The sequence below is a fragment of the Dermacentor variabilis genome, chromosome 1, assembly GCF_050947875.1.
Source record: "Dermacentor variabilis isolate Ectoservices chromosome 1, ASM5094787v1, whole genome shotgun sequence".
NCBI classification, from domain to species: Eukaryota; Metazoa; Arthropoda; class Arachnida; order Ixodida; family Ixodidae; genus Dermacentor; species Dermacentor variabilis.
Window position 1 is genome coordinate 17,977,174 of NC_134568.1, and position 24,994 is coordinate 18,002,167.

The 24,994-nt window shown below is 48.7% G+C and overlaps 1 protein-coding gene across 2 annotated transcripts in view; it reads left to right on the top strand.

The window, feature by feature from the left end:
* LOC142575643 (uncharacterized) overlaps positions 1–24,994 on the top strand; it is a 135,090-nt gene that overhangs the window by 104,252 nt on the left and 5,844 nt on the right. For both annotated transcript variants that reach the window (XM_075685179.1, XM_075685170.1), the window contains one exon: positions 24,654–24,897. In XM_075685179.1, coding sequence (XP_075541294.1) covers positions 24,654–24,897 — 244 coding nt within the window. The remainder of the gene's footprint in view (positions 1–24,653; positions 24,898–24,994) is intronic.

Consider the following 24,994-nt stretch of genomic DNA (forward strand, 5'->3'; position numbering starts at 1 on the left):
AAGCCAAGTGTTTAAAAATAAGATGCAGAATATACGAGGGCGCCACCAATGGTATTCTGTCTGCTGTAGGTACCGCACCAGTACGGTAACCTTTCATGATTGAAATATCGATGATTAGATTAGAATAATTGAAGAACTTTTGAATTACTGAATTGAGGGCGCGGATTTTGATATAAATGCAATGATTGTGTTTTAAAGCATCCGATTCGCTTGTCTTCAGTGCGCGGTGTCTCGCGTAATTATTTTTTCCCGCGTTATAAAGAAAACGCGCGAAGTGTGGAAATAGCCGCATGATTACGCGTCCGCGCGCCGCGACAGCAGCGGTCCCGTGCGTTATTCGGAAGACTCAACTCTGCTGTATGCCTGGCTCGGCTGCCACGTGAAAGCGGCGAGGTATTGTCGTTGGTCACCGCGAACTGCGAGTTGCCCTATGCGCGAAGCCAGTGCAGTGCACCGCGGCATTGAAGAGGAGGACGAAAGCATTAACCTCGTAAATATGCCGAAAACGTTATAATGACTCATGGGATAGTCGCACCGCGTACTTTCGGCAAATGAGCCTGCAAAGAAAGTATTTTTTTTTTCTTTTTCATTTTAACCGCGTTCAGGAGCACCGTTCTCCCGTGAAGAAGGTATAACGATCTCCTTTTACCTTTCCAAAGCTGTCAAGCTTGCTAGGATAAAGCCCGGTGGATGACAAGTACACCAGAGGATTGTTTACCAGTGGCGAGGAAATAATATACAGATACCAGTGAAGCGACAAGCATAAAGTCAGTTATTTGGTAGCTATATAGACTATGGAACGGAAGGCGCGCATTACATAGATGAGTGATTATGTGGTAAATCATGCTCAAGCAGTGCCCAATGTATCAAACAGGCTATGAGGACGCCCTGTGCTTGCCTGCATAGGTCCTTTCACCGTTGATAACCTGCGGATTGCTTCAATATTGCAGGCCTTAGGAGTGTGTATCTGTATGGGTGATTGAGAGGGAGGGGAAGGATGGAATGGCTGTTTCCGACGTCGAACAACGATCACCTTATGGCAGAACTGCATGAGCACACGAGAAGCCCCTCTGAATGGCAGAAACCCGTCTACTGGACACTGCACCTTTTTTCTCGTTGATCATTCGTTTCACGCATGCTGAGTCTTCGCGCCTTACAACGTGCATCAATATACAGGCCAACGCGCATCGAAAAGCCGCAAATATTCAGCCTAACCTGCGCTGAGAGGCGGCAGCCGGCGGCCTCTCAAAGGCGGGTCAACAATGCCTCGGGGCGGGCAACAAACCTCAGCCGCGTGTAACTTTCTTTCTAGCAAAGCACACACTTCTCGAAAAACCCGCCTCTATCGGATCCGCGGCGCAGGTAGTCTCCGCATCCCAGTGTGTGGCGTCATCAAAGGCATCCGCGCACAGCATGCCGTCATCCGGTCCGCTACCGTTCGTCCCTCGCCTCTCTGGCTCTTTCGTTCCTCCGCCTCGAGGTGTGCTCTCCTTTTTCTTCGTTTGCTTTCAGCGAAACTCGGAAGCTCCGTTCGCTGCTGTATTTATAACTCTCTACAAGTTCATTAAAAGCGAACGAGCGGGGTGCGCCTCTTTAGACTCCGAACCCGCGACAAACGTACGCGTGCACAAGCGCAAAACGAACGGAGCAGCGAAAGCAAGAGCTCGCGGCCGGCGGCGGTGGCCTAATGGAGTAGTGGTGCTGCTGCGCGCGCGCGCGGCGAGCAGGCATCGCGAGAAGGCGACTCCGCGGGAGGGCGCGCGCACTAATTTGTTTCCGACACCGCGAGTCGAGCCTGATGGCCGTGACGGTAGTCGCGGCGGCGGCTCTCGGCCGGGACTGCGCATCCAGCGAGAGAGCGAGAGGCTCGACCGCGCGACGCCAACGTACAAGCGCCGGCACCTCTCTCTCGGCGCTTGGTCATCATTCATCAACCCGTGCCACGGTCGGAAACAATTTCCTGTCCGCTCGACGGTCCACGTACGTCTGGAACAAAGCATCGGGAGCTCGCGGTATAGGGTACAAGAGCTGCTGCGGCTTCCAAGGAGGCACCCCAGCCGGTTGGGTTAGAGGGCACGCAGCCTGCCGAACTACGGGGCGCGCAGGTGCGGTTCGAGTTGTAGCTCTGCGTCAACTCCCCCTCCCCCCCCCCCTTCCTTCGTTCTCCTTTGCACCGCCATTTCGCAAGGCAGCGCAGCCTCGGGCAAGGTCAAAAGTTTAGACTATTTTCGGGCTCTTCAACACGTCTCTGAAAATTAATCAAGCTTCGTCCGCTCCGTATAGCCCGAGTTTTAGCTTTTGCATAATACACGGCGGTCGCTTTGTGTCAGCGTGCCGTTTATGAACACATGCTGGGATCGGTGAACCGCCACTTTTCTTCTACTCTCCGAGTGTGTGCCGCGAAAATACATATGCTGACTTATAGGCTAAGAAGAACTTGATATGACAAAATTATTCCTATTGCAGGGCGAACGTAGACGTAAGCACGTGAGTAAAACTGAGCGCGCATTATTTATATGATACAATCTAATTACTTATCGGCATGCAGATCAAGTGAGCTTCTCGTTTTGACAACTGCCCGGGCTAGGCAAAAGACAGTATTATTCGCAAAGCTTTTCTTTCACAAGTGCTCTCTGCGATTGGTCATTTGCATTCGTGGATGTCGAATCCTGATGTCTAGCATCATAATTGGCTATAATTTTCTCTTACGAACAATTCTAGCGTAAGAGGTTGCATTCAGTACGGGCCCCATTGCATCGGTGCGCGGAACTGTGCCAAGATTTTGGCTGCTGTTGCCAGTGTATTCGAGCCAAATGAGACAAGAGGTTCACTGGACGGCGGAGACTTGAATTGATCAACATTCGCCGAACGAGAATTGTCTCAGACTACAGCCAACGCTTTGACAACAGACTTCCTCAGGACGCCTAAGCACTGCAGTTTTAATCATTGGCTCAACGGTCCATACGTATCCCTGCTAACGTTAGCTAAGTTGTTAAAAGGGGGTGAAAAACAAAGAAAAAATCACGGTGCAAGATACTATTATAGGTCTTATAATCGTATCTTGCACCTTGTATTTTATTGCTTTTCTTTCGGCTAACGTTAGCTGAGACCCTATATAGCCTATAAGAAGCAAAATGGTGATTACTTTAACTAAAGTTCAATATTTTATCCTGTCCACCGCCCTCACATGTTACTGCTGACAAAACATGGGTTATAGACTAGGTGAGAAACTCTCACAGCATAACAAAACAAGCAAAGTACAAAACGCTAGTTATGGATGAGAGAATCGCAGTATGTGGTGCTTACAAACAAGATAATTCATGTACAGCCATCATCAATATGAGAGCTACCACTTTTAGTACTATATTTTTTTCAAACGTCCGTAGGGGCTAAACAGACATACCCTCCAGAAAAGTGTTTAATGAGTTTAAAGTTCAACAGGAAAACCTATTGGTATGTATCAAGTTCCTAGATTTGAACCCATGTGCATCACGAGTTATCGTTAAAAAAAAAGAAAAAAATTCATGTTCCCTTTCATATTGATGGCCACTGTACATTTTGTCGCTGATAGTACAACCTCTGTAAGAATACGTCAGCAGCAGCAACGAAATTCTAAAGTACCGGGTATCTGCTTAAATATTGTTCGAGAACGGAGAGTTGATGCACTGATGTCTGACTAGCCCAGTTATTCCTTCCCCTAACCTTACTGAACGATGCATTAATAGCGCTAGCCCGTCGACGCCAAGTTGTAAAACAGGGAGAGCTTGGTTTCGTCATATATAGCATGTATGACATCGAACTGAAGGAACAAATAAACAAGCAAAAAGTGTTAAGAGAGAGCCGCGAAAACACGAAAGGACAAAGCCGCAACACAGGGGCGACAGCACAAACAAGTGACGGCGCTGGGCGTAAACACTCTTGGCAGAATCTGTTCACGGTTCGAGAGCCCTCTTCGAGTCGCAAAACTGCATTAAGAGGAAGCTTTAGCTCGGTTGCTCCTATCTAAATACACGTAAAAGCAGAATTCGCTTTTCTCGGCCACCACTGCACCAAATTTGACGAGGTTTGTTGCATTTAATAGAAAAACTTAAAATCTAGTGACTGTTGGTTTCGGATTTTTGATTTAGGCCGTCAATTTTTTATTAAATATTGGCAGAAATCGAAAATTTACAAAAAACGAAACTATAAAGTTTACAACTCTGTAACTCAGCAACGAAAATTGATAATACAATTCAGTGAATTGCATCTGATAGTACATCTAAAGCGGACAAAATTGGTAGGTTACACATGAATGTAAAAAAGATATAGTAAAATGGAAATATAGGTTTTGCAGAACCCTTGTAAACAACGTAACAAATTCATGTACGATATAAAATGACGTATCGAATTTGTCCACTTTCAATGATCTGATGGATCTCGTTTACAGAACCGCGATATCTGCTCTTGATGCAGAGTTATGAATTTGTAAACTTCATGCTTCTATTTTTTTCAAACTTTCGAATTTTTGAAAATCCTTTTAACAAAATTCAGGATTTCAATAGAAATTCCGCGACCAACAGTCACTAGAATTTCACTTTCCCTCTCAAATGCAACAAATTTCATTAAAATCGGTCCAGGGGTTATCTCAGAAAAACGTTTTTGCCTTTTTACATGCATTAGAATAGGCCGCGTCGGACTTGGGCCCGAGCTAAAGCTTCCTCTTAAGGCTGATTCGATAAATGCCAGCAGCGCTTTAGTGGGCCAGTCCCTAGCCATATTGGCTAAGCATGCGCGTTTATATATATATATATATATATATATATATATATATATATATATATATATATATATATATATATATATATATATATATATGCATTTTTTTTTCTGTTTGTAAATGCGCAACGAAAGTGCTCCTCCTCCCAAAACGGTCTTGGTTTACACGAACAAGCAGGAACTGAACGGCTTGGCAGGAGCCGACGAGGATGCTTGACGAGGTGGGGGAAGCGGGGTTGCAAGCGTAATGCACTTTGGAGCGACGCCTTCCTCAGGGCGGGGGAGGAGCGCACTAGCTTGACTCGCGAATGCGATACCCCTTCGAAAGGCGTCTCCGAGAATGAGAAAAAGAAAGGAAAGGAGATAAACGAAAATAAGGCGATCGGGGACGAATGAATAAAGCACCGAAGACGCGTTTACCATGCCGCGATCGCCTTTTACGCTGATATAAATGCGCCTCATTAAATTACCCGAACGAATACGAAAGGAGCGAGGGCGGATGAAGAGACAGGCCTCGCTTAAGCGCCTGTTGCGAAATCAGCTTAATTTATCCCGGGAGCCAAAAGAGATAGCAGAGAAAAAAAAAGGGGGGGGGGGTAGAAAGGCTAGAAACGCGACAGCAGCAACACCAATCTCAGGCACGGTGCGCGCGCTGCGTTTGTCGAGGCCCGACTACCGTATATGGGCGCTGGGATTCTCATGGGCTAGAGCTGGGCAGCTTACGTCATGAATGTGTCTCCTATACATACATGCAAGGACTGAGAGAAGGACGGCCTTGTACCGCATGTTTCGCATCTTTTTTAGCATGAAATTATAAGTCATGTTGGATAGTGAAATTTCCAGATGGAATCGATGCGAACGTTCCAGACAAAAAAAAAAGAACGGCCCCCGAAAATCTAATCGAATAGATTAGATTTAGGACGAAGTTATAATAGAACGAATAGAACGAAGTTTGAGTGGAATCCTACTGATAAAAGAAACAGAGTAATAAGCTGGCTTACTTATACATCATACGTATGTACGTGCACGTAATGTGCCGTTCACAACTGAGTTACTCGCAAGTCATAAACAGCTGCTTTCCGTTATATGGTGTGCCATAGCGTTATAGTAGTGAAACGATTGAACATAACCCACGAGATGCAGGTTTTGTTCGTTGAAGAAGATTAGTGCGATACTAAGCAGCAGTTGCGCTGCGCATACACTGTTTTAAAGCGATAAAAAACGTGGTGAGACTGGAGACTAATTATTTGCTTTCCCTAAATTGAGACAAGTGGTAGGTTGCATAAAAGCGATACATTCCTATTGAATGAGTGGCAAGCATTCAGCAGAGGTTGTCCGCCTGGTACGTTCGCCCTAGAACGGGGCCTATATTCACAAAGCCTTTTGTCTCGTACGGGTTCCCTGTCATTGGCTGACCGCCTTCGATAATGCCATGTCCGGCATCAGGAATGGCTGCGATTTGCTTTTACGAACAAGTCCAGCTTTTTTTTGAATACGGGCCCCGGTGTCTCTGCGATACAACCGCGGCTCTCCTGCAGCATAATCGCGCGCATCAGTCCCAGCTTGCATCGGCTGTTCTCTCCCGAGGCCTCCGATGCGTGTGCTAATACTTATATTCGGACGGAAACGAATATCCGACGACTTCCAATAGTGAATACCCGAATCAAATACAAATCGAATAGTCAAGATTCCTATTCGGAATTCATAATATTCGCACACCCCTAAAAGTTATTATTTTTGATGAGTTTCTTCCACTTGGTGCTCTCATAACAGTATTCGCCTCTATGCAGCTTTTTGGCTTGAAGGCATTCCTTAACAATGCCTTGGCATCCCTTAATATGCGAGAAATGTCGACTTCATTTGCCTCTTCTTTTTCTCTCTGTCTTTCCCTGACGAGGCACGAAGTTGCTTGCTTTAATTTTGTCAGCGTTCCCATAAGTGCTCTCGCGTATATCTTTATTTTTTCGTCGGGTGTATTATACATGTACCCTTCTTTAGAAAAATCGATGTAACCACGAAGTTGTCAGAATCGGCGGATAAGCACAGACTAGCTTATGGCGCAGCTACTGTGCGTCGTGCTTATGCGTATGCAACGAGGCCATCAAAAGGCGCCGATAACTTTCGGTAAAAGACTGCTCATTCTTCTCATTGTCTTCTAAAGCGCTCGTCGGTTTTTTTTTTTTTTTTTCACTAACGTCGGCGTAAATACACGACAGTAAGCAGCTGTATACGGCATAGATATATCTTCCGTACATCTCAACCGACCATTACGGCGACATCCAGTTACATTGGAGGTGGGGGGAGGGGGGGGGATAAAAACCGCGAACATGCGTCCGCACGGCTGCTCCCCTCCTCAACTAAGGGGTCGCCGGACACCGTAAACCCACACCACACACACACGCGGGACAAATTCAACGATTGGCTCCGAGAAACGAGGCCTCGACACGCGCCCAGTGCATGTGTTGCCATGCAGTGGTCCGTCGCTGGCGGCTCGCTTTCCGACCTGTTGGCACGGGTCGCCAGCGCGCGCTGGGGCCAACCGCGGCGTCGCGCCGGACATTCATCACGAGCTGCTGCCGCCGCCGCCGGCGTAGCGCGACATAGGAGAGAACGCGCGCGCGGGAGAGCCAAGCGTGACGAAAATATGCCGCCTCGTGGCCACTCGAGCGACGGCGGGACACCGATATTCCGGGCTCCGTCCCATTACGTCTCCCCTTGCGCGGCGCGGGTCACAGCCGGGCGGGCAGTGAGCGGGTGATCGACGATATCAACTAAAGTGCGGACACGTTACGCGGGAGCATGAATAAAGCATATGCGACGTAGAAATGCGTGCGTGCATACGTGGAAAGGCCGTGTATTGGAAGTATTTAGCGCACGTCGTTACCGCCGCCGCAGCGCTAAATTCGCCCTTGTGTGTACATCGTGTCGTACATCTGTATACAACGGATATACGCATACAACGTGAGCCCGTGCATTGCATCTGTGTTTGCAATGAGGGTATATAACAGCGCACTATAGCTGTAAGCAGATAACTCCGTGAATAAGAAACATTAAAACACGTATTCAACTTTATTACAGTCCAGTGAAGCATTTAGCGGCGTCGTACGGTGACGGTGTCGGAGGCGAAGACGTATATACTTTGATATTCGCGCCGGTTCTTATCTGTCTGTTGGCGTCAGTGTAAACGTGAATAAGATTCCGTCTAAATTAGGCTTGCATGCTTGTACGATAGCGCAGGAGTTGTGCCCCTTCCGGTGGCAGTTGCCAGCCTGCTCCTCGCTTTCCCTTTCCTGTTAAATGTATATACATGTTTTCATAACAAATAATAATAATAATAATAATAATAATAATAATAATAATAATAATAATAATAATAATAATAATAATAATAATAATAATTTTTGCTGCTGAAACCGTCTTTATTAGTTCTTTCCGGATGGAATGGAGGAGGAGAATCCCATCAAGGCCAGCAGTTATATAAATATGCGTGTGAATCTAGTGGCCCCAGCCCAGTGGAGTTCATGAGATTGGAATTGAAGACTGAGTGCAGGAACAGGGGGGAGACAACATTGTTTTGAATATGCACCACACACACACACACAAGCGTGGAATACAGTAACAGAGAAGGCAATGGGGGGGTGGGGACGCAGGGCTTCGCACAGGTTGTGATTTACCGTGAACTTGCGTCTTGCCGTCTCCCCGGGAATCCGTCGAACGCCAATATTTCGCGACTATAGGCCACGCACGTTTCGTCCCGGTTATATATCCTCAATCAAAACGGGCAACTCGGTCTTGATCGTTTTAACGAATGACACCCAGCCATCTATCTGCTTGCTGATTCTGTCGTTTCTCTGAAACGTTGACGTGTCACAACATAGGTGTGATGGGTACATAGTGCGAGCGTTAAACAAAAATCAGGTAATTTGTTGACGCGTGTCAAGTCGCGCGCATGATACGCTAGATTGACGACTATTTCTCTTTCTATAATTCATATTTGCGAGCGACTTCCGACCTAAATTACTCTAGTGACGGCCATAGTCCATGATTGCAACAAAGCAGCACGTGTTTCCGCATACAGCTTTGCATTGATGCTGACCCCGGTCACCACATGTTGAGAAGCGGCGAAAAGCGGCGCCTTGAACTGATGCGCGCTCACCTCCAGCTCGTCTATTGCAGTGGCCATCATGGAGACCGAACGGTTCGCCACCCACCGCACAATGTATGCGGCGTTCTGCTGCTGAGCACGAGGTCGCGAGTTCGAATACCGCCATGGCGGCCACATTTAAATTTGTTCAGTGAAACACGAATGTCTGATATAGAAAGATACGATATATATATATATATATATATATATATATATATATATATATATATATATATATATATATATATATATAAAATCATAGTTTTCTAGAAGATCTGACGAATAACACAGGATGCAGCATATAATGACGGAATGCTGTTTTTTTTCTCAACAAGCGACCAACACGTGGCTTTCCCTCTTTTGTTACTTATCAATTATTTTATCCAAGTTGTTCGACGTGTCATTCCTTCGCGAGCACAGCAATGAGGGCAAGTAGCCTACATTAAGGAAGCTTGTAAACCGCGGGATTTGTCAGCACTCTCATTAGATTTCCAACTCGCGTTTAAACTTACGCACGTTTCAACTCACCTTCTCGTTCAACGTTTTCTCAAAGATGCGTGCGAATTTTGTTGGGAGCAGTTTCTCGATGTATACGTGCATTTGCTCACGCTGTGTATCCTGGCAGCCTTTAAACCTAACAGCCTTTAAGCTTACCGAGGCGTTATTCAAGTTTACGCTTTCCGAGCACGTGTAGTTGCTTCTCGTGCATACGCACACTCGGGAGAGTTGCACCCTGCAGGACGAGAGTCGCATTTGTGGTGTTTCGTAAAGCATCTTGCCCGCATTTCTTCCTTGCTTTTTTTTTCTCTCTCCGTTGATGTTTCCTTCTTTCGGTGATCGAGCACGGCGGCCATGAACATCCAGCCTGCCCCGGCCGCATAATACGAACTGTTTACAACGTCTACAAACCCCGCAAAGGCACAGCAAATCAAAATGCAAGAAAGCCACCTGTTAAGTAGCAACAGTGAAGACGAATGAGGGCGAGAGCTATACACCAAGCGTTGGTTTCCGGAAACCTGCAGCGGCTGTTCTGTCCCAAAGCTGCAGACACGCGCGCGCTCTGACTCGGAAAATTCGCCAGGCCTGGTCTCGAGTATAGGTATGGACTGCGAATAATAACAGCGGGTTACGGATAATAAAGAAGAAGAAAGAAAGAGCTGTGGCGCGACAAGCGTTTGGTAGACAGGTCGGCGCGGTTTGCTTGGAAGCACGCGGAGCTCTGAAAAAAAAAAAATGGGGCTTCCCGAAGCTATATGCGCATGCAGCGAGCGTAAACGAGGGAGCATTATGTGACACACGCATTCGGTGCACGCGCCGCAGTTGCGCATGCGCAAACTCGGTGCAAAAAAAAAAAAATTATCGCGTGCTATGTGCAGCGGAGCAGTTCTTGGCACTCTCAGGATCGTGACCGGGCACCACTGGGAATGCTGAGCCGTCCCAGCGGTGCAAATATATATATATATATATATATATATATATATATATATATATATATATATATATATATATATATATATATATATATATATATATATATATATATATATATATATATAAACTTTGCTAGCGATGGAACTATAGAATAGTCGATAAACGAAACTGCTTGCCGCGTTAATACCTCGTCCCGAAGGCTTCAAGGGATTCCATTCGCGATTACTGTTGCGCGTTCCATGCACGTTCTGGGGGGGGGGGGGGAACGGTCCCGTTTACTTTTCTTTTTTTCTCGACACAATACTGCAGCGCGCAGGCGCGCGCTCGAGAAATCTATAAACACATGGTAAAGAAGTATATGTGAGTCGCAATTGAAGTGACACGGCGGATTAGTCTTTCATTCGCGGTTTTTATTTTATTTTCTTGGAGAAGTGCAGATCCCTGAGGAATGGATCGCGCCATGTGCCACGTCTTCGTGCGTGCGCGAATAATAAGTGCGCAGCAAACGCACCAACGTGTGCGGCGAGGCTGTGGAAAATACACAGCATGTGCGCTGGAATCCTGTCGGAGCTTGACTGGGGTCGTGAGGAGCTGTTCCAGTCCGGAATGCTCTACAAAAGGGCCAGAAGTTTATTATCAAAATAAATAAATAAATAAGTTAATAAATTGCTCTGACAGCCGAAACGTAATCAATAAGCACGAGAAATTGTATAAGCGACGCAAATCATGCGTCTAATGAAGATGTTCTGTGTGCTTACATATTGACCAAGCATATACCGATTAAACATGGTCATATTCCGCATTACTGTGCGCGTCGTTTCAAAATGTTTAGAACATCAAAACACGTTCACGGGAGGAAACGGCTCACCGTATAGCAGTGTGCGTTGATTGGTCGCAGTTTCGTTTCTGAGGTGCTGCCTCCACGGCACACATCTCAGCAGCGCTCGCGCACGAAGCTGCTTTTTTCAAAACACGCCATGTGCGCGTCGTCGAACCAATTATTCTTCATCTCTGACTCGTCATCGCTCGAGTCTCAGGCAGAGACTGAACACGAGACCGCGCTCCCGATGGCTGCGCGGGCTTCGAGCGCGTGTCATTAATTTTTGTTGTTTCGGGTTACGCTTATTTCGGTGAATCAGCGGGCAGATGAAATTAATGTGTACACATGCGCGTGTGTGCGCGCGCGCACACACAACACACACACCGGAAGTGCGTCGTTGCCTCGTGCCGCCTATGTATAATTGCGGGGGCCTTTGTTCGCAAAGCGCGGGAGTTCCCAAATACGTATGCCGAAACGTGAATAGCATAATCGCGAAGGTTTCACGTTTTCTTCGTCATCTTCTTGCGAGATGAGGTAAACTGCGTGGGTGCGCATATGCGCATCTCGAACACAGCGAAGAAACAATGAAGTGAAATGGGCATGTGCGCACGCAATCTTGTAGCTGCATCAGTTTTTCCTGGCCTTGTACGGAAAGTGCCCTTAACCGGAAAGTAACGCAAATGAACAGAATCACAAGAAGGAGTTCGCTTGTTCTTCTGCGACTGTGTTTGTTTGCGGATATACTTTCCGCTAAAAGTAAACGTTAGCTATGCGTTTACGTGGACCTGATAAAATCCGGTCGAGTCGGTTTTTCGAGTTGAAGTACGCTCGTTTCCGGTCGACGTAAACGCTACTGGATCGACTCGAGCGATCGAGCGTCGATAGGAATAAATAAACAAATAAATAACTAAATAAATAAATAAATAAATAAATAAGTAAATAAATAAATAAATAAATAAATGCGTTCTGAGGTGCGCTCTGATGCACAGGGGCAGACTGTGTAGCGTTCGAACTTCAGAACTCGTTCACGCTAGTACACAGCGAAAAGGTAAAAAGAGGAATAAAGGAAAGACAGGAATCTTACCTTGTGTGAACTAGGTTGAATTACCTGCAAGAGCGAACTGAAGTGCTCAAGGAATGTAAAAGAGGGATACTCAGTCGCGAATACAAAAGAAGCGTAATCGCGAGAAGGCATAAATAAATAATAATAAATCCAACATTCAAATGTAGAGATTGAATCCTATGCACCGCTTCAACTTTTTTTTTCGGTGACGTACGTCCCTACTACTCAAACTTCTGGACGTGATAGCCCGTTTGTACCGGCATAAATAACCAACTGAAGTCTCAGTGCAAGCATACTCCGAACACAAATCGTCGTTTGCAGTCCAATATGTACTATCCGCTCCGAAGACACACACCTGCGTGCATGCAAAGCGATAGACGGCTGATTTCGTCCTTCTTTTCCTATTTCAGCAAATATCGGGAATCGGCAGCTTCCTACGCAGTAGAGAACGCCCGATTGGGAATACTTTCATCTTCTCACCGAGCACGCTCGAAATTGGCGAAGTGCGGCGCCCGAGCTCAGCTTCATTCACTTCATTCTCCAGTCTGTCTCTCCCAACGTATGCACCGGCTTGACTGAACAAACATTTAGTTCCCAGTGCCGGGTAGCAAACTCGATATCTATCTTCCGGTTGACCTCCCTTACTTTCGTATCTCATTTATCGCATCTCTCTCCCTCTCTAGTTATACGGCCCTAGCGAAAAGTAAGACACACAAAAGAACACGGCGTGGGCGTAGATGCTTTCTCGTTAGCCTCCTTTATATAATTGCCTATCTTCGTTATAATATATATATATATATATATATATATATATATATATATATATATATATATATATATATATACGAGCCGGGTAACTGCACTGGTTCAGCTTTCGAGTTACCTTCCTCCATTGATGCTTTCAGGTTATAGGATAATAATCTGAACGTTGTGTTTAAACGAAAGAAAACAAAGAAACGGCATATGCTGGATTCATGTGGTGTAGTTTTGGTATAATATGTGTTCGAAGGTACTTCTTCGATCAGTAGGACAATGGATTCCGTACCGAAGCACATCACAATAATCGAGACCAAAATTTAAGTCAAATTTCGCGTGCCACGAAGGAGAGATATTATTTTTACATAAAGCGCCAGAAGCCCAGGACGAGCATTTGGTGCACAGAGTGGGAGATAATCTAAGCTTTGTGGTCTCGAGCTAAACAGCCGGGAAGGTCACTGTCGTGGTAGGAATTGTGATGGGCGCAGGAAAGCATTGAATGGGTCCTCGATTGTAGGACATCTCAATGCCCGATCTCCCACTAAAAGAAAAAAAAAAGAACTGATTTAATTTTATAATGTTTCTCTTCATCGCATGGGTCATTATCATCAGCCGCTGAGTTGTCATTATTATCATTATTATCAGGTCATTATTATCAGCCGCGCATGAGTTCAGCAAGGTAATTACGTAACCCTGGCAGAACTGTTCTACTGACTGTAAACTGACAAGACTGTTCTACTTGCGAACGCATCGGCACAATGTGCTGCTCTAGCGTGCGTGTTCAGTTTGGTTACCAAACATGCGTGACCATGGGCAGTCGGCTGGACATAGCGAAATAGTCGTGCAGGCATACAGCACTTTGGTTGTCGAGTGGGGAAGCGCCACCGCGCGCAAGAAATAGTGCTCGGGACACTGCAAGCACGTAGAATTCGCATTTGCCCTCACGTCATGTGTACTGCGCGGGGGTCCGAAGGCCATCGCTAAGTATATGGGATCGCTACATACTTAGCCTGCATAAAAGTTCCAACGAAGCAAGCATTTCATTTCAGCTACTTCCCCGAAGGCATTGCATTGATTCTTACCGATTATGGCGGTGCCAATAGACTTAAACTAGGATAATACGTGCACCTCGGCAATCACTTGTGTAGGACGGATTTAAACGCCCGGCCGATGCATACGTCAGCGTCACCAAAGTCGGCGCCATGTGTTCGCCTGTCCCAACGGGCCGTGTCGGACGCGTGATTTTAATGCGAACTCCTGGCATTGTAAAAGCACGAGGAACGAGCACTCATTCAGATTCGGGGCGTCGATTTGTCGGGTCATCATGCGTGCATTTTGTATTCGCAGTTTCGCAAGTGGCGTTTGTTGTACAGTACGAAGACCGCTAGCTCATTACAAACGCGGCAACGCTTTTTTTGACTGAAACTTAGCCTCTGCGCAGAGCACAAACGCCAAAGCATGCAACGTTCTCTCGAGCATATATAGTGCATCAGCCTCCTCTTCGGTACTCACAACAGCGTAAAATGGGCCGTGATGAGGTAGCAACGCTGGAAGTTGCGTGGTGGCGGTCAGCGTATATGTATCACGAGACGCGGCCGTAATCGCTGCGCTGAGCGTGTAAGCTTCCTGCCTCGCGTGCGACGGAATAAATCCTCGGCCCCACGCGTCCCTCTTGAGAGGGGCGGGGGGTTGTAGAGAGGGGGGCAGTGAAATTAAAGCGTCACTGCGGCCTTTTAGGGCCGAAACAGAGAGATATGCGCCAACGAGAACAATCGGACGTTGTTGAAGGGATGAAAGAACAGGAACTGCATTTCATTTTTTTCCCCTGCGAGCAAGCGCGCGACAAGAAAGAAGGGGAAGCCCGCCGCGGCGCATAGACACTGATCGCGTGCGCGGGAGAATGACGCCTGCGTCAACCGGAAGCGCAGGGAACAGGCAGGAAGTGACGAACGCCCGGGTGAACTTGTGGCTGCCACTTTACGTTTTGTGTTCCCCCTCGCCATCCGTCTTTTAAGCTTCTTGTATGGTGGGACTATTACGCGGGACTAAATGCTTGCAGGTTGGGGCGCACAGATGTGATTTGACTTTTGTTTTATGCTGCAGCTCTGAAGCGTACGCACTACAGAACCCACGGATACTACTCACTAAATTGCCTTACTTTTCTTCTTTCACTATGTAAGATGAAACATTGTAGCCGCGTTGTACGTCGCGAACGTTGTACAAAACTACGATATCGGAAACTTTGGCAACAGACTTTTGTGTGTGTTTGTGTGTGTGTTGCTGCTGCTAAGAAACCTTTTTGATAGGCGTTTATCTTTTACTACAAGAATGCGCATTTTCCTTCGTAAAGCGATGCCCCGGTGGCACCAAAGCAATTCCGTCATAAAGCCTGTGGCGCGGGCCAAAGCAACCATCAAATAATTAACGTTTACGACCCTAGACGAGGCTCTCCATATTTGCTGTTTCTGTTCGTGGGGATGACTCAATGCGCCGTGCGTGTGACGTCCGCGCTCTCGGTGTTTCATTGAGATTGCTTTAAAATGCGGTGGGTATCGGCGGTCGCCTCGTATACCGTGGGTTGTTTCGAAGATCGCTTAGTCGATGAGCATGTTTGCAACGTTAAAGGGTTGTTGTTCTCTCGCGTGACAGATCGTGTAGAGAGAAGAATGTTCGACGTGTACGCCGCTTCGCTCTATATATATATATACGATGTCGCATTCCAGGTACATGCTTCTCAACCGGTTTCGTAAAATAAAATGAGCAACCGAACCGATCTCTAGTGCATCACGCCACACCGCGAATCTCTCCAGCCGTCAAATGAAGGGGCGTTCCGAATTAAGTACGATTCAGCACTTGTACGCGTATACTGATCAACCGCGTCCTTATACCTATACAACCGCACCTCGCGGGCTGCGCTGTGCGTTCGTTATCTCGCGACTAAGGCCAGCTCGGCTCATTTCAGACTCGTTGCCAAAAAAGAGCCCATAAACGTCCGCATAGGCGAGTTTGTTTGCGGCGGTAAAACTGAAATGCCCTCGCGTAATTCCTAACGCGCCTATATAAACGCGAGCATGCAAGCAGCCTTCCCGGACCGGATTCTATCGTTTCCAGAAACATCCAGCAGACCTCCCGCGGGCAGGCATCGTTCGCGACGCTTTACACTCCTTTTACGAGTGCTCCTGCTGATAAGTGGTCGGCGAGGAGGCTATTGCACATAGACGATTACTTAACGTTGTCCTATGTAGCATGTAGAATCGTTAGGGCGGATGGTTAGCGCGGTAACTTTATTGCGAGGTCGTCGCGAGATGTATCTATAGCGCATATAAGGTTGAGCGGTTCAGCGCAAAACGTTCGGCTGTTTCCAAGGCCGACGAATATATATATATATATATATGTATATATATGCGTTAACGCTAAACATGCGTGTCTCAATTTTTCGATCAGAAAAGGATCATTCTTTTTTTTTTTTACTTACCCAGCTCACTGCTGTGGTCGAGTTTTGGCATTTCTCACTCAGTTACGCTATTAAGCGGAATTTCTTGATATTATTGATTATATCGCACTCACTCGCTCAGAGGCATTTGGCCATCGCCGTTAAACTACTCGACACTATACGGCGATTCAATCAAACACTCGGCCATTCCCTCAATGTTCAACATGGACAATAATTATCTCGCTCGTTTAGACTTATACACAGTCGCGCGTGGTCAGTGGTCATCCGCTGAGGCCGCTCAACCGCCCTCAGGAACACACCCCTCGCGAAAGAAGCGGGCGCGCCCCCCCACAGACGGAACGCCAAGCAGCGCTGACGTGCTAACTGCAACCATTATGACAATGACACGGCTGGCGGCGATCAGGAAAATTACTCTTTGCGGATCATGGAGGGGTCCACGTCGTCGTGCTTCCAGGCGCTCATAAATAAAGACCTCTTATATAGACTCGGCGGGCTCCACGCGGCGCGCAGTCTCGAGCAACTTCTGTACAGCGCGTATGCCGCTGTTAAGAGCTGTGAAGACGCCAGACGCTGTTCTTTATGACGAGGGAGTCGCTCTTCCACGCCCCGCGGAGCGCGGTTGCCCCCCCCCCCCTTAAGGCTACGCATACTCTGCAAACTGGCTTCCCCCACCTCCACAGTAGGGACAGAGTGCGCAAAGATACAAGCGATCGGCCTGCATGCGCTCGGAGCAAACTGCGTTCGTGACAGGCATATAAGGGCCCGACTGGAGACTTCGCGCGAGCCCTCATGCGCCGCGCGCGCAAGCCTTCGCGCTTCTTTCCGTATACATTCTTTATTTCCCGTCTTTCCGTGCATCCCAATAAACACGGAACGATTTGCCTGTTAAACGAGCCGGGCAAGGAAGCTGTTCTCGAGTTGATCGCCGCTCCCAGGTCAAAGGTCGCCAGAGTCGTTTAGCCGTCGTGAACGTATAGTTGGGCGATATCGCGTGGGCTAGATGCAGCTTCGGGACACCCGGTGCGCTTGTTTGCACAGTCACGTTCCCCCCGTATACCTCGCCAAGTTCTGACGCGCTCCCCACTTGCAGGGAGCGCATCACTGGCTTCTATGCTCCTCACTTTTCTACGGCGAACAAGGTTTGGCATGCTACCCGCTGGCCTTCTGTCAAGACGCGTACATGCGGCGAGTCCTTTCCGCGCCCCGAAGCTGTAGTTTTCTATTTTTTTTTCCGACGCTAACCTGAAGTTGCGATGAAATCTTGTTCTTGATTCAACTACTCGAGCCTTTAAGGGTAGACATCCTAGGCGTGAAACGACCATCGCCTCTGGCGGCCGCGAGCGACGGAAAACTTGTAAAGTGTAGAAGCGGCAGCAATATGGGCCTAGAAACCGGGCTTTCATTTTCTGCGGACTGTATATGTTCACATAATATTTTCAGCGCTGTTTCGAAGTGTCGGCACACAAAATTAAAAGTTATATTATGGGGTTTTACGTGCCAAAACCACTTTCTGATTATGAGGCACGCCGTAACGGAGGACTCCGGAAATTTCGACCACCTGGGGTTCTCTAACGTGCACCTAAATCTAAGTATACGGGTGTTTTCGCATTTCGCCCCCATCTGAACGCGGCCGCCATGGCCGGGATTGTCGGCACACAGGCTAGTGGATGCAAGTAGATGTCACGAGGGTGTCAAAAATTCTGTGACCAAGCTGTTTTGCGCTCGAATATGTAACTTTGTGATAAGGCGAGTTAGCTGGTTGGACTCCATCAGATGGTCACCGCTGGTCAGTGCGCCGCCGATCGATCGAGCGTTTTGATTGACGTCGTGTGTCTGAACAAAGTAGCTGGACGAGTTATGACTTAGTCATGTTCGGCTGTTCGATAAAAAAATTATGGGGTTTTACGTGCCAAAACCACGATGTGATTACGAGGCACGCCGTAATGACGGACTACGGAAATTTTGACGACCTGAGGTTCTTTAACGTGCACCTAAATCTAAGTACACGGGTGTTATCGCATTTCGCCCTCATCGAAATGCGACTGCCGCGGCCGGGATTCGATCTTGCGACCTTCGTGCTCAGCAGCCCAACACCATAGCCACTGAACAACCACGGCGGGTGGCTGTTTGGTATTGTGCCTTCTTTCGATTTCTCAGTTTTTTCCGTGTTTGCCGTGTATTATGCATGTTTTCAATAAACCACCAAACCCGCCGTGGTTGCTTAGTGGCGTAGGTGTTGGGCTGCTGAGCACGGCGTTCGAGGGATCGAATCCCCACCACGTCGGCCGCATTTCGATGTGGCCGAAATGACAAAACACCCGTGTGCTTAGATTTAGGTGCACGTTAAAGAACCACAGGTGGTCAAAATTTCCGTAGTCCGTCATTACGGCGTGCCTCGTAATCATATCGTGGTTTCGGCACGTCAAATCCCATGATTAAAAATTAAAAATAAGCCATCAGTTGACGCAAGCGCTCGTGTCGCTGCTTTTCTTTGTCTATACGTCTTCCTTCGCCGTGCATCGAGAACGTCACTGTTTGCGCGATCGTGGCATTTTCAAATTTAGTAGTGATGCATTTTTGCAAAAGGCGCTTCGCTCACGTGTGAATATATAAGGTCTACAGAGCGACAAAGTGGCTCAGAATCAGTGTAAGCTCAATGGAAAGTCGAAGGAGCTAGCTGCAAAACTGCTCTTTGTTCTCAATTCACGCAGTCAGCCACGCACATCTGAAATCGAAGGCCGACGCAGCCACGAACGAAACACAGCGGCAGGCGCAGATGCGTGCTCGCCTGACGCCTTCTCGCTCGCCTCATATTCTTATACGGTGGTGTCGCCTACTGCCGTAGTCAGCTGCGCATCGCATGCTCTTGGTTCGCCATCTACGATCGCCCTCGAAACCTTTGAAAACGGGAATTTTCTTGCACACCTTGCATTCAGGTCGGAATCGAGACCTGCTGCACTTGCGAAGCACGAGATACAAACGCGTTCTGCACCTCTCAACTGCAGGCTTGCACAGCCCTATTATAGACTCTCAGGAAATCGAGCATTCTTTGTTCACTTCGCTTCCGCGGGTATACCGTGAACTGGCGATCGCCATGCGCGCCGTACACACGTACGCGGGCACAGTTAGTCGTACGCACGCGAACAGAGCTGCTCGACAGCTCTTCCGTGGACCGCCGATGCGCGTGCGCACCTCTACGCGGTTCGGCATATACGAAAGGCACGCAACGCAGTCTCTTCTTCTTCGAAGATGGGGAGGCCAGCGCACTCCGCGGCCGAGTCTTGCGTTGGCTCGTCTCGACTACCTGGCGCCACGTCCGCAGACGTATATATGAACCTCGTAAAGGCGGCCGGCCCAGAGGTGCTCGTAAAAAAACAAGCGCCCGCGACGCCACCGCCGGGCCCGCTGAGAGGCTCCCAAAACGTTTGGCGTCTGTCAGGGAAAAGCCGCGGCGATGATGCCTCCCCTGCAATTACCCCGCAGCAGCGGCGGTGCGCGGATCCCATGCAACGTGTGACGCCTGGGAACAGCGGGCACACACACGCACTCGCGGCGGCGACTGGAAGGAGTCGCACCGGTTAGAGCCTCAACCCCGATCTCCTTGGGTTGGGAGAGAGGACTCATTCCCAGGCTGCATTTGCGCACATCATTTTCGGCTGCGTTTTGTATGCACGTATACGTACGGTACGCCGTATACAGATGCGGCGGCCACAGTGGGAATGGCTGCCGCGCGCTGTCCGTTTTGCCCTGGCTAAACAACGCGACGGAAGCGTTTAGAGAAATTGACGTCTGCAAGGAAGACAATGATTAGCGGTATTAACGCAGATGCGAGCTGGCAGTGAGATTCGCGAGTGGGCGTGTGCGTCACATACGCGTGATAATCTGAATGAGAATTAGAAGAATTGCGGTGGAGGGACTGAAGGCGTGTAGTTTATGCAGCGTCGTAATGTGCGCGCTCCGCTATTTCTTTCTTTTCTTTTTTCTATTTGTATGTTTGCATATAGTTGGGCATACGTCAGAAGATTCAGAGTTGGAGTTACGTCCACGTGACTTCAGATTCATTGCTTTTATTGCTGCAGGACAGCGAGCCGAATTGTTCATCTCATGACATCTTGCTGTGACGCTCTCATTTATCGCCCCAGCGTCGCCGACACCGGCGGCTATAGCGTTGCGAGGAAAAATTAGTTGACATTCCAAGCTTCTTCGTCGCTCGTCTGAGTGTTACGCACCGAGCGTTGCGAAGCTCGGGTTGAGCAATGTTGGCGTTTCTAAATCTCGACCGTAAACACGCCCGTCATTCGGATCATGCACATTTAAGCATATTCGGATCTCGAACACTCTCGTTTTGGATCACGGCGAATGTGCGTTGCGCTTGCCTCCCATTTGGCTTCCACCGCTCGCTATAGACTGTGTGTTCTATACCGCTCCTTTCTTTCAGCTGTGGAAAGCTTTAGCGCAAGGTACCCATTGTGAGCAAGACCAGGGATTCGAAGGAAGTGCTCGAAAAAGGCCGCGAAATGTTTCTTACAGCCTTTCTTTAAACGGGTTCACCTCTATAGAGAACGCAAATCCGTCGGCTGTCTTTAATAGGACGGGGCTCGAGCAAAAATTACTTCTCTTTCTAACGCTCCCTTTCTCACGCACGCTCAAGCACAGTTCGTAAGGTTCCCTAAACATCTACGCGCTCACGGCCAGACGGTACAAAGAAACCACACTATACCGAAAGCTGCCAAGCGGTGGGCGTGCGCGGCCGGTCAGTCGTCTGTCCGTTGCTGCCACGTGACTATACGTCCGTGCATGCTACTGCCGATGTGTAGCCTCCGAGCGCAGAGGTCCGCCGTGCAACGCTGTATACTCTGCATGGCGGCGCGCTCTGCGTGGTTCGGAGACCCGGCATGCACGTGCCGTGCAAAAGGCGGGCGCCGACATGTATGCGCGCGCGCGAGCGAGCGGAAGGGGGGGGGGGGAGCAGCGAGAGGTGTGCGCGGGTCAGCCGTCGAGTGTTTATGCAGGTCAAGTGGAGACGCGCACCAGATGCCGTTCCTCGCCAGGGTCCCGCGGTCACCGTCGACACAACCGCGCCGGCAAGTAATAACAATGCGGTCGGTGCGTGACACGCGACAGCGCTGTCGTGTATACACGCCGCTAAGATTAACCGCGCCGGCGAAAAGCGCCGTGTAGGCGAAAGAAAGTTTGCAGCATCCCGCGTGTATATGCGTATGCCTCGGAAAATAAATAAAACGTATACGATTGTTGTCTAATGAAAGATCATCTAGGTTCCAGGTATTCCTTCTTTATTTCTTTATATAGTCTTTATTTTTTCTCATCGTTTACAGCTCGCTATCGTTAACTGCGTATTAACAAAATCATCCAGTATTGAAATTATGTGGTTTGATTTTATTACGCGTGGGCAAAGAGCACTGGCGCACAGACTTTTGTCAAAAGAAACGAAGGCAGTGCGCACACGACCGCACGTTCACTGCAGGACTTGTGGCATCGGAACTGCTCGACAGCTCTGGAGAGGAAAGCAAACTCTCGTCTTTATATCCGCATACCAACGCTTTCTAGCGCCAGAATTTCCATGGGGTCGACGATACACGACCAGTAACACTCATGTTCTTTGTTTCTTTTTTTTTTTTTTGACAAAGGCCGTGCCTCCCCCGCCGCTTCTTTGTCGGCTTCCTTTGCTGCGTCCTGCACGGACTCTGGTTTTTCGGGCGTGGTCCGTTCGTTCGCTTTCTGCGGCGGCACGTTTTCGCGGTGTGTCATCTCCTCTTTAAGAAAAGGCAGGCGACCACGCGGTCATCAAACGCATCGATGTAACCATATCTGTCATGGAAGGAAGCATCGCTGCCGGACAACCTGAGCAGCTTACCGTCTGTATTACTCACTCACACTCCAGTATTCCTCTCGATACCCCTAATATTTTTCGCCCCCGATGCCACGCGGTGACTTTAGCTGCGATCAAATAGTAAAGAAATGGAATCTCATCTCCACGGTATAACAGGAGGCAGCTAGGGGGCTTCGCTCTCCCGACCCATTATGCGCGGCCTTGTACACTCGCACACACTGCATAATAAATCCGCACAAAGGGTTCGTCATGCGTGGCAACGTTGTCCGAGAGTCTGGCGGCACAACAAAAGTGCTGTCTTTCGGGAAGGTCTCGTTTCATGTCATCCAACTCTCCGCGCTTCCGTACGGCGAGCCGCCGCACGACGGAGCAGGTGCGCGCTTTCAAGCGCCCGCCAAAAAGCACCATTACAGATGGCCCTTTATTTATCCACGCGCAGTTGTACGCGCGCGCCGATTTGCCTCGTGCAAAGAGGAAGCCGCCACAATGCGAAACACGCCAAGCGCGGCTAAAACGTTCCGCGCATTTTTCTTTTTTTCTTTTTTTAAAGATATATATGTATATTTTCATACCCGGCAGGCGCGCTCTTGCGGAGTGCACCTACGCTGGGTGATGCGCTCAACACCGAGGGCGTTTTGGTCCATCACCGCGTGAATAGCGCGGCTCTGCTGGGCCCCCGAACACCTGACGACCGCCGGCCAGATATGACCGCAGCTTGAATAGGGAGCACCAACGAATCGGAAATGCACAACGGAAGCGTGGCGCAGTTATTGATGCTCGCACACTCCGATGGTTGTATACGCGCGACAGCATCAGCTCGCATGCTACGCTTTACTTGTTGCGCAGCCCTCCTGTAGCATACGCAGTGCAAGACTGTCATGGGTTTCTTTTGTTCGTAATTTTTACTCTTTCAGTACCGGGTATTAGCCTTCGTGTCAACATGCAGCGAGTGCTTTATTTAACTGCACTGCGTCGGATGACGTTGACACTATGTGCCACAAAGCAAGTCAAGGCTGTGTGTCACAATGTGAGCATCTAAATGCGTACGTGAAGCGTTTCCATGAAATGGCCGAGGGAGGACCACGGATGCATGCTGCGGATTAACGAAATTTGTTCGTCCGAATAAGAACTGTTCGTCTTCAATCGGCACCCATCGTTGTCACCTGGTTGGCTATCACAGTTAGCCTCCACCTGTTCTTGTAAATATGTAAGACATTTCGTGAGCGCGCACAAAACGGTTTTGTGCGCAAATTTGTGATCAGTTTCCCGAACCACGTGCAACATTTGAGCATCACATGATTCTTTTAAATTTAGGTTAGATTATGGGGCTTTACGTGCCAAAACCACGATGTGATAATGAGGCAGGCCGTAGCGGGGGGCTCCGGAATAATTTGTACCACCTAGGGTTCTTTAGCGTGCACCTACCTAAACCTAAGTACACGGGAGCTTTGACCTCGCGCTTAGCAACCCAGCTCCATCGCCACTAAGCAATCACGGCGGGCACATCCTTCTTTCTACGAGAAGACGAGGCTGAAGAAGAAGGCGAGACATAGATGTATATACAACACTGCACTCAGATGCTCAGAGCTAGATATTTATTGACAAGGACGACCGGCTTAAATGCATAAAGAGCCTGAAGGTTATCAACACAAGCCGAGGTTCGAGAAGCACTAACAAGATATCGATCAGAGAAAAAACTCATCCATGGATAAATGAAATCTCGTGTGGATGCAGCGATATCGGAGCCGGCTTGTGCGCGTGTCGCCGATACTGCGAAGGGAGCATGTATACCCCCCCCCCCCCCCAACTCTCGCTCCTGTTATTGTCGTAGCACTGGAAAATCCCGCATGCACCTGTCTTCAAAACGTGGCTGCAATACATAGCCTATATAATGCTGCGAAAGGTGCGAGATAGCTAGGGTGGTACTATGGCAAACTATAGGCGGCATCGAAAAAGCTGACAAAGATCGGTGGCGTCGCCATCTGTATTTCACTTTCCGGTTCTTTTATGTCATATAGCTATATAGCCACTGCTACCGCGCTAATGGCAATCGGCTTGTGTTCTACAAGCCTAATCTATCAATCTGGCTGAAGTTAACATTTGCTTTTGTTGTTTCACTTGAACGCATGAAACACTAGGTGCCCCTTTGTTCAGCCTTCTGTCCTGTCGACTGCTGTACGTCCTGTACGTTAATCTACATGCCGTACGCTATACAGTAAGCATGAGCCAACTATGCTCAGATGAAGCCGTTGTTCAGTAAGCACCTCTCCGCGGCATTAGGACACGCATAAATGTACGTCGTTCCTTATTTTTTTTTTTTCGCATTGTCTTTATCTCCCCGGCACTAATTAGTTGTCATGTTGGCTCTGGCTACCACAGGCAGCGAGTCCCCGGAACGAACGCTCGAGTCGCCCCCTGGAGGCGGCAGCGGGGGTGGCGGCGTGTGCTCGCTGAAGATGAAGAAGCAGCGTAAGGCACGCACCGCCTTCACGGACCACCAGTTGCAGACCCTGGAGAAGAGCTTCGAGCGCCAGAAGTACCTCAGCGTTCAGGACCGCATGGAACTGGCCGCCAAGCTCAACCTCACAGACACACAGGTCAAGACGTGGTACCAGAACAGAAGGTACGCCGCCCCGCTTGTGTGTATGGATGCGCGTGCGCGGCATACGGCACCTTAGTTTAGGAGGAAGCTTTAGCTCGGGCCCAACTCCGACGCGGCC